The 9,185-nt window shown below is 57.3% G+C and overlaps 4 protein-coding genes across 4 annotated transcripts; 1 reads left to right on the top strand and 3 right to left on the bottom strand.

The window, feature by feature from the left end:
- Window positions 1-52: 52 nt before the first annotated feature.
- On the bottom strand, window positions 53-839 carry DICSQDRAFT_174875 (uncharacterized protein; the record flags this gene model as incomplete). The annotated part of the gene is made up of 2 exons (XM_007370735.1): window positions 53-718; window positions 764-839. Coding segments are annotated over 2 exons (742 nt in total), but the record flags the coding sequence as incomplete, so codon positions are not given.
- An 863-nt stretch (window positions 840-1,702) lies between these two features.
- Window positions 1,703-3,748, bottom strand: DICSQDRAFT_71439 (NAD-aldehyde dehydrogenase; the record flags this gene model as incomplete). Its single annotated transcript, XM_007370734.1, has 8 exons — window positions 1,703-1,831; window positions 1,892-2,511; window positions 2,576-2,871; window positions 2,934-3,000; window positions 3,060-3,141; window positions 3,191-3,277; window positions 3,349-3,474; window positions 3,542-3,748. The coding sequence occupies 8 exons, from the start codon at window positions 3,746-3,748 to the stop codon at window positions 1,703-1,705; spliced, it is 1,614 nt and encodes a 537-aa protein (XP_007370796.1).
- Window positions 3,749-4,486: 738 nt separating this feature from the next.
- On the bottom strand, window positions 4,487-6,176 carry DICSQDRAFT_71449 (uncharacterized protein; the record flags this gene model as incomplete). The annotated part of the gene is made up of 2 exons (XM_007370733.1): window positions 4,487-5,281; window positions 5,343-6,176. The coding sequence occupies 2 exons, from the start codon at window positions 6,174-6,176 to the stop codon at window positions 4,487-4,489; spliced, it is 1,629 nt and encodes a 542-aa protein (XP_007370795.1).
- A 719-nt stretch (window positions 6,177-6,895) lies between these two features.
- On the top strand, window positions 6,896-8,628 carry DICSQDRAFT_93653 (FAD/NAD(P)-binding domain-containing protein). Its single transcript, XM_007370732.1, has 5 exons — window positions 6,896-6,993; window positions 7,057-7,147; window positions 7,201-7,356; window positions 7,415-7,861; window positions 7,922-8,628. Exons 1-5 carry the CDS (start codon window positions 6,926-6,928, stop codon window positions 8,561-8,563), a joined length of 1,404 nt encoding a protein of 467 aa, XP_007370794.1. The 5' UTR covers window positions 6,896-6,925; the 3' UTR covers window positions 8,564-8,628.
- Window positions 8,629-9,185: the final 557 nt, after the last annotated feature.

Here is a 9,185-nt window from a genome sequence, read left to right as displayed (position 1 = left end):
GAGGAGCCCGACTGGGTAGATCCACCCGGTGTAGTAACCGCCGTCGGCTCACGTTCTGAGTCCTTCCGCCCTTGCTTTCGAGCTTGGCAATACTCCAGCATGGCACGCTGCTCGTCTGTATCATAGTTATCAAATATATTGTGATGCCCAGTACTATACAACTGCAGCTCGCGCCTCTGCGCGTTAGGGTCTAGCTCATCGTCTGGGATGCCCGAGGCACCCCAGTTCCGTGCATCCACGGTCTTCCCCTTGTCCCGAGAGGGACCCTCACCCCGATGCTCGGGAGAGAGGGAACGCGGGCGAGTCGTCTCGACCGCTGCCATCCGGCGGGAATAGCGGTCCCGTTCCGCTGAAGTAAGGCTCGCGGCGGCCGTATCAACGGCCGTCCGCTGAGGAGAAGTGAGTACGGGGCCGTCCTGCGCAGTGACGGGATCTCGAGCAGGCGGAGCGGCGTCCGCACTGCGAGCACGGCGACGCCGTTGGACTGGAATCCAAGGGCCGCCGTCGTCGTCAGAGCCGTCCTCGACGGTCACTGGATACTTCCGAACGCCCTCGCCGGCGTCGGAAACGGGAGAGTTTAAAGCCCTCGGGGCATCTGCGTCTGCAGTCACCAGCCCAGCTACAATAGCGGAGGACTGGGAACCCGAGGCGGGGACACCGCGCTCGGTTCCGGGGCTGACACCACCGGTAGGGGACTCGGTCCCAGTAAGAGGGCTACCTGTGGCAGGAATGTCAGCCGTGACTGCTGCAAGGGGCGGCTCACCTGGTACCGAAGGCTGAGCGGCCGAGAGAACCTCCGTGCCCGGCGGGCGACGTCTGAGGTTGTATCTAATAGACATGTCTGGGTTTTTATAATAGGTTAGCTAACAGGGAGAGAGAGAACGGGAACGTGCGATATAGGTCGTCGAAAGGAGTCCCGAGTTGATCAGACTCGGAGGAGGCCCAGTCGACGAGAAAGAGAGAGAGAGAGAGAGACGAGAGTGAGATGGTTGTTGTCGAGAGACTAGCTGTCAAAAATATGACGCGCTCGCTGGCCCGAAGGGGTAGGTGGCGCGTCACGAGAGGGGGAGAGGTTCGCTCGAGGGATAGACAGGTTACGAGTCAGTCTCGATTGAACGCTGGAGTTTGTACATACAGATCTGAGTTTATATACGGTTCACGGGCGCTATAACAGCTCTAAGGTTCGGGAACACACGGTACAGATAAGAGTTAGATAGGAGAAGCTAGGATTAGGAAGGGGCCAATCCCGAAGCACAACGTCGATCAGGTACGGAGGGGGAGAAGAGAAGTAGCGCGCGACGCGGGCGCTACAGTAGATTTTGGCGCTGAGCTTCGGGCCTCAAATGCTGCCGGCTCCTTAATGGTGTTCAACGAATTTGTGCCTTCCTTGCCGTCCCAGGCAAATGTTCACTCGAAATTGGCGTGGATACGGACAAGCATTCAATGATCATAGTAGTGGCACGACATGCGGTTCCTTGCCATCTCGACACATTGCGATGTCAAATCAAGACAAGCGGCTGGACATGCGATCATGATAGGGCCGATCCTTCAAGCTTCAACCGGTAAGCTTCAAGCCTGAGAGGGTCTGAGAAAAGTTTGGTCGGTCGCGACTAGATACAATTTCGCTCTTACGACGTCTCAAATGCGTAATCCACACAATTCATCGTCCATGGCATCATCTTCAAACGATGAGACCCAGCGTTCATGCGGTGTTCGAGAACTGCACGCCCTGCGCAAGGGGAGCCTCGTCCGAGAAGTTGATCGTAGCTGCGCTCCAACGGACGTATTGCTTCCAAGCGTCACCACCGGACTCGCGCCCCCAACCGGTACTCTGAAATGGCCGGTTTTCAGTAAGAAGGAACGTGCGAAGCACTGTGCACCGAGAGCATACCTTGTTGCCGCCAAACGCAGCCCCAATCTCCGCACCGCTAGTGCCAACATTGACGTTGACAATGCCAGAGTCCGAGCCAGCAGGCCCGATCCACTTTCCGACGTTCCTGATGTCCCGAGTCCACAGGCTACTGCTCAAGCCCTGCGGCACGCCGTTGTTCCACTCGACCGCCTGCTCGAGCTCGTCGAACACGCCCACCGTGAGCACCGGGGCGAACGTCTCCGTGCTCCACACCTTATCCTTCACGTTCACCTCCTGTGGGATCGCGATAGTGGGCATGACGAAATTGCCGCCATTTAGCGGGCTCGCGAGGTCGCGGTAAAGCGCGCCGCCTGTCATGATCTCCGCTCCGATCTCCTTCAGGTGCTGGATGGCGGCATCGTAGGTCTGGACAGCAGCACGGTTGTGCAGGGGTCCGAGAAGCGTAGAGCGATCAAGCGGGTCGCCAGGGCGGACAGACTGATAGAGCCCTTCGAGGCGTGCGAGGAAGTCCTCGACAACGTTGGAGTGAAGATACAGCCGGCGCGTGGTCGTGCAGCGCTGACCGGCGGTACCGACTGCCCCAAAGAAGACCGCGGGCACGGCGAGGTTTAGGTCGGCATCGGGCATGACGACAGCAGCTGCATATAGCACATATGTTATGACTTCGGCGCTCGGTGGATACGGAGAACAGCGTGCACGTACCGTTGTTGCCTCCGAGCTCGAGCAGCACTTTGCCAAAACGGCCTTGAACGACCTTGCCGACTTCGCGTCCGACGGCTTCGCTGCCCGTGAAGGAAACCATATCCACGTCGGAGCTACCAACGACGTGCTCGCCGACGGCCTTCCCGCCGAGGACGAGACCGGCCACGGCACCTGGCACGCCGTTCCTCTCCAGCACTTCTGAGACGATCTTCGTCACCGCGATAGAGCAAAGAGGCGTGCTCGGAGCAGGTTTCCAAAGTGTCGCGTTTCCTGCCGCCAACGACAACGCGAGATTCCTGATGCGGTACGGCGCAGGCAGTGAGCTGCCGCGCATGATAATGGCGAGCACTCGACGCACCAGCCGTAGACCGCCACAGGAAAGTTGAACGCGGAAAGCACCGCGACCACTCCAAGTGGGTTGGGGACTGCGAGATTATGTGAGCAAACGTGAGGTGAGCCTTCATGCATGGCTATATGCGCGTACCTTCAAGAATGCTATGACCCGGACGCTCAGACGCGACGACTCGACCATTCATCATACGAGATAATCCAACGCCATAATCCGCCTGAGAATTTGCTCGAACAGAATGCCAAAACGAGTGTACGAGAACTTACAATGTCAATGAACTCCTGCACCTCTCCCTCTCCTTCTGTCCGGATCTTCCCCATCTCTAATGACACGAGGGCGCCCAGAGCATCTCTCTAGTGCAAGATGGATGCAAGCACAAGGTTGTGAGATGTAGATGCAGCATGAGACGACTTCGAGTACACACCTTGGTCGCCAGCGCCTCCCGTATCTGCCTCAATATTTCACCTCGCTTCGGTGCGGGGACGCTCCGTATGACCTTGTACGCCTCTCTCGATCTCTGAATAGCACGCTCGACCTCAGCAGGAGTGGCCTGTGTGCCATACGAAATACGGTGAGTTTCGCGCAGAACGGCATCTACTTGCGCAGAAGACACCCACCGACTTGACGCGTGCGAGGACCTCTCCGGTCGTCGGGCACACGCTTTCCAGGACGTCACCCGACCCCGTCCACTCGCCGTCGTACACACCAGGCAACTCCTTCTCAGCCCGTATATCCAACGCAGATAGGACCGTGGATGCCCTAGAAGAAAGCCCACGAGCGAGAGGGGCGCGGCGGAGTGATGAGAGAGCGCGTCTGGTGATCATGGTGGTGTGCAGGTAGCCGACGTCGAGCCCGTCGGTACTTGAGGATTGCTGTTGCCATGATCCGACCCGACGAGCGTCCCGCCCGACATCCTTACCCACCGAGCCGCCATGACCACTTCATAGATCATCGTGCTGGGACCCTTCGCAGGCGTTGGGCTGCAGGTGTCGTGATCGCTGGGCAAGTTACGAGACGCCAGAGAGTGTACATTGATCGCCGACGGCGGTGAGTTTTGGCCATTTCCTATTTGCGTCTCGACTTTCGACACGAACGGCGTCACCAACACTAGACATTGTTGTTTGTCCCATGAACTCCGTGAAGACCCGGGAGCTGCAAGTATCCTGGTACCGTGTCCAACCTCTCTTACCTCATGATTGCGAAATCCGCAGGAGCCGTCGGCATTCAACAAGATCTCCTTTGCATCACCGGTATACCTCAAATACCTTTCGTGGCCTTGTGTCCCGTTCCGCGCATGCCTCGTTGGGCATGTGTGTCTGCTCGTCGATTAGTACGTAGGAGGTATGTCCCTGTTGAATCCGTCAGAATACGTTCCAACAGCCCTGCACTCAGCGCCACTCATCACTTAACAGAGCAGAGGCCTATTCGCGAGTTGCATCGCAACCGTTTCAGATCTTGACATTCTCATCGTTACGCATGTATGGGATGTACTGGACGACAAGGTTACGCCAGACCACTACTCGTACAGATCTACTGATACACCTTCCCCCATTCACAGGGAGTTATATTGCTTTGTACTGAGCAAGAACAGCCAAATGGTCCAGCATTTTGGTTGTTTCCTCGTCTGGGATACCCCAACGGTCCACCAAAAGCTTCCTCTTCTTCACCGCCTCCTCCGGATCGAGCTGTCCGAGCGCGTTGTACACTGCCCTCCACGCAGAGTTCAGCGCTCCGAGCACCCACGCATGGTGGACTGACGTCGCCTCGCCAGCGACGTGAAGCTTCCCGTCCGCGGCAGGAGCCTTCATGCTTGCGAACATGCTGTTGTTGCGCGTCGGCTGACCGAATTGGCCGGGTCCGAACAACGCAAACGCGCCGCGGGCGTTCTCGTCGTTGTGCCAGTTGTATGCGTAGTGATCGACGAGCTTACCGAACTTCTCCCTGGGCACGCCGTGCAGATGCGACAGGTTGTTCAGCGTGAGCTCAACGAGGAGCCCGTCGGCCTCGGTGCCCTTGCCCTGCGCGAGCCCGCCGAGACGCTGTGCGTCCTGCGCCCAGGTGTAGCTCGCGAGCATCACACCTGGAACTTTCCCCGTCGCGTGGAAGCCGTACGACGGGTAGACGCAGGTGCGGATCGGGATGTCGGTAGACGAGATACCACCCTTGATCGTTCGACCCTCGCCCATGACTTTCGGATCCTCCCACCAGCGCGATTCGAACTTGAGGGCGATCTTGGTCGAAGTGTCGTAGTTCAAGGAGCGGATCGCCAAACGCTGCATATACGAGAGGTCGTCCTTGGGAATGTCGATTGCTGCGAGACACCCGAGGGGTACTGTGCAGATGACCTGCGAGTACGTCTTCTCAGCAGACTTGCCGTCTGACATGCGTTCGGTTAGCTGCAAACCGGAGGAAGAGGACCATCAAGTACTTACCGTGAGTCCGATAGACCACCTTCATCTCTCCTGACTCTGTACGCTCAATCTTCGTGACGCGTGTCCCAGTGATAGGCTTGGTGTCGATCCGGTTCACCATCCTGGTGGTGAGGTGATCGGCGCCTCCATCGATGCAGTACCACGGGTAGTCCAGATCCTTTCCTCGTATCCCAGCATCCGTTGTCGCTGACGACGAACCGAAGTCCATGGCGTCCATCGTACTCTCCACGAAGGCGTTGTTGTAGAGCCCGGTCGCAGATTCGAAGGTCTCGAGCCATTCGACCACGGTCTCGGGGTAGTCCTTCTTCGCGAGCAGGTACCCGCGCGTAGAGTACGGATCCTCCGCCGTCAGCAGCTTCCACGCCTCGGGGAACGGCAGTTTCTCGAACGCATCGCGGTACGGCAGGAAGACCTCCGCCGCGACGGTGTCCGCTCCTTGGGCGACGAACGCGTCAGGAACCGCCCCCCCTTTGGTTTCGGAGACGCCAAATATGTCGAAGTCTTCAGGGGCCGAGTCAGCGGAGCTGTGGCGGAAGCCGTTGAAGAGCTCGAAGGTGTTCGCAGCGGAATACTGGTAGGGGACAAGCATTCTATTCTCTTCGGTCATGCCGAGTTCCTCGAAGAGGTCGAAGACGCGCTTCATGAAGGGGATATTTGGGAAGCGCATGGCACCGATATCCACGTAGTCGTATCGAGCAGGATCGTCGATCGGTGCATTCCTGCCTGCCTCGCCGTTGAAGCGGTAAGTGTAGATGCGCCCACCGATGCGGTTGTTGGCCTCGAGGATCTCGTACGGGACGCTGAGCGTGTCGAGGATCATCGCCGCGTAGAGTCCCGCGCACCCCGCGCCGACGATGCAGATGGGGAGTGCGGACCGCTGGTCATCGGGCAGAGGCTCCGGGACTGTCGGCAGCTGCGGACCTGGATCTCTTTGGAAGATACCTTGGTACAAGTTGATCGTGTCCTGAACGACGCGCTTGGCCGCCTCTCCGCGCACGGAGCTGTAGTTGGGCGAGCGGGCAGCGAGAGAAACCGGCATTGTGTTGTCGTTACTCGAATGTCAGGAAGGCGAGCGCTGTGATGGTTTTTGACTGCAAAGCCCGACGTTCTCGTGTTTTATGTTCCCTTGCTGCAGAATGTGCCTTGATCCAGACTTGACCGGGGTAGTACCGGGTTTGACAAACACCGGTGCTATCGATGTGAAACATCTCATGTGTGCTGTCCCTAGCGTCCTTTGATGTATGGAATGCGTCAACACTCCCTTCTTCGTGTTCGAGATTTACCTACACCGGTGCTATCGATATGAATCATTTCAAATCTACTGTCCATAGCGTCCATTGATGCATGGAACGCGTCAACGCTCCGTCCGGTATATGAGATCGCCGCCCCGCGGCATACGTCAGTTGACTCCGGTGTTCCGAAGGACCGAATCTCACGACAGGCACGTTTGCATCATATAAGTGACTTCCGTCATGTCCTTGCAATGCTTCATACTCGCTACCTTTGTTGCAGCTTTTCAGAAACACCAGCAACCCTTTCGGCATCCTTTGCGATCACTCTATACCGGCCATGAATTCCGAACAGCATGACCTGTATGCGAAATACGATGTCGTAGTCATCGGTGGCGGCCCAGTAGGGTAAGTGCGGATGTCGCATTGCGTATTTCACGAGCATGCTGAATCGATCTGCACTCGACATAGGCTCGCGACGGCGTTGGAATGTTCAAAGGCTGGGCAAAAGACTCTTGTCCTCGAACAGTCTGTATTCTATAACCAGTCCGGTAGCTCTGGGGTGCGCAGTCGCTCATGCAACCTCATGAGACATCAAACTAACTCATCATTAAGGACTTGGTTCGCATGTTCAGGACGGCCTATACCGAAGACTTCATGGCGGATCTTGCCGTGCAATGCATGTCTCTGTGGAACGAGCTCGAAGCGGAGGCGGGAGAGCCGTTACGGCTTATGACCGGCCTCCTCAACTTTGGTGATCCGAAATACGGAGTTCGTTGGCAGCTCGCGTCACATAACCCCGCGTCGTACTGACTTATTCGCCCTCCAGGAAGGAGGTCCTGAGGGCACCTTAATGGACCCAATCCGCAATCTGGATAGACACCACATGGCGTATACAATCCTCGACCGTGACGGTGTGGAAGAGAAGCTCCCTTTCCAGAATCTGCCTGACGAATGGGTGGGCATCGACATGCCTGACAATGGCTGCATTAACGTCCCCCTCATGCTTCGAACCCTGACTCGCCTATGCCGAGAGCATCGTGTCGACCTCTTCGACTACGCAACTGTCAAGCGTGTCCGCGCAGACAACACAAGGACGTATCCTTCTGCAAACTGGGTCGTAGAGGGGGCGATGCACGGCCCCAAAGGCGCCAGTGCGCTTGCTAGGGCATTTGCTTTCCGGGCAGACAAGATCGCGATCACTCCTGGAGCATACGTGAACCACATTCTGTACCCTTCGTTTGGGTTCACATTGGACGTCAACATCTGGGAAATGGTAGGCAGTGTTGATATCGTTGTCCATAGGCCTAGTCAGCGCTGACCCCCTTGGACCTAGGTCTACGAATACTACGCTATCGACCCGAGCATCCAGTTCGACAAGATGTGGTTCCAGTTCCAGGAGGATTCGAAGCCTATCCCGGGTGGAAAGCCCGTGTCAAACCTGTTCTACGGCTTTCCCTCGGTGCCCTGGGGACCTCCGAATATGTGCCGCATTGCGGTGGACACTGCGACAAACGTCATCGCTGACCCAGACCAGCGCCAGTACCCCGTCATCTCCCCAGAAGACCTCGAGAACACGCGCGAGTGGCTCCACAAGCACGTCCTCGGTGTGGGTCCGCACCCAGTGCCCGTGTTCGCGGGCACTTGCCTGCAGACGAACGTCTCGGACAACATGTTTGTGCTCGACTTCGTGCCAGAGCGGTACCTCCGCGGCGCGCAAGGTGAGAGCGATGCCGCTCGGGAGAAGACCATCGTCGTGTTCACGGCCGGGTGGGCTATGAAGTTCGTACCGCTCCTTGGGCGCGTCCTGAGAGAGCTGCTCCTGGACGGGAAGACGTCCCAGTACGATGTCAGCCATTTCTCCATTGAGCGCAAGCCGGGTGGAGTACCCATCATCCGAGACGGACCTGTGCAGAGGCGGGGGGATGTTATGCGCGCTCAATATACTGGGTCTTCTTTGCATCGTCTTGGTCATTGAAGGTGCTGGCAGCGAGGCAGGATGAAAGGACGAGTATGAGTATAGCCCGAGAAATGGAGAGAGCGAGAGCATGCTGTGTGTATACTATCTTTACGAAGAGCTATACGACATGATAGAAATGAACTTTCTTCTTCTTCTTCTTCTGGATCCCGTTTATTGCCCTGCGAGGCCGAGCCTCATGGTAGGCCATAAGTACATCAACTGACTACAACTTAAAGAAGAAAGGTACGGCGGTTCAAAAGCGAGCCAGCGGCTCGTGCAAACTAGGAGTGTGTGAGGAGGAGAAGTGTCGGATGGTGCTAGGGGTATACCGGAAGTACGAGGAACTGACAGAGGCTAGAGTAAGACGTTCGGGAGCATAGGTGTAAGAGTAGCAATTGGCAGGGCTCAGGAAAGTGCGCTGCGGTCGCCCGTCCACCCCCGGCCATCGAAGGCAAGGGGACAGGTTATAAACCTGCCGTGCATTGGGTACGCTTACGTCCCTGGGTCTTGCCTCTTGCCACGGTCAGGAGTACGTCTGGCGGTGTCCCCGCCGTCCGTCAGAACTCCCCCGCCCCTAGAGCGGGCGGGCGCCCGCAGCGCAGTTTACCAAGGGATCAAGAGACAGATATGAGCGGAGTAC

This window comes from Dichomitus squalens (assembly GCF_000275845.1).
Source record: "Dichomitus squalens LYAD-421 SS1 unplaced genomic scaffold DICSQscaffold_74, whole genome shotgun sequence".
NCBI lineage: Eukaryota > Fungi > Basidiomycota > Agaricomycetes > Polyporales > Polyporaceae > Dichomitus > Dichomitus squalens.
This window is presented reverse-complemented; position numbering and strand designations above follow the sequence as displayed.

Excerpts from the sequence above, each read along its gene's own strand:
- DICSQDRAFT_93653 (XM_007370732.1), top strand. The coding sequence starts at position 6,926 with ATGAATTCCGAACAGCATGACCTGTATGCGAAATACGATGTCGTAGTC. Across the intron at positions 7,357-7,414 it reads TTGGTGATCCGAAATACGGA|GAAGGAGGTCCTGAGGGCAC; the intron begins GTTCGTTGGCAG and ends TTCGCCCTCCAG. Across the intron at positions 7,862-7,921 it reads ACGTCAACATCTGGGAAATG|GTCTACGAATACTACGCTAT; the intron begins GTAGGCAGTGTT and ends CCTTGGACCTAG.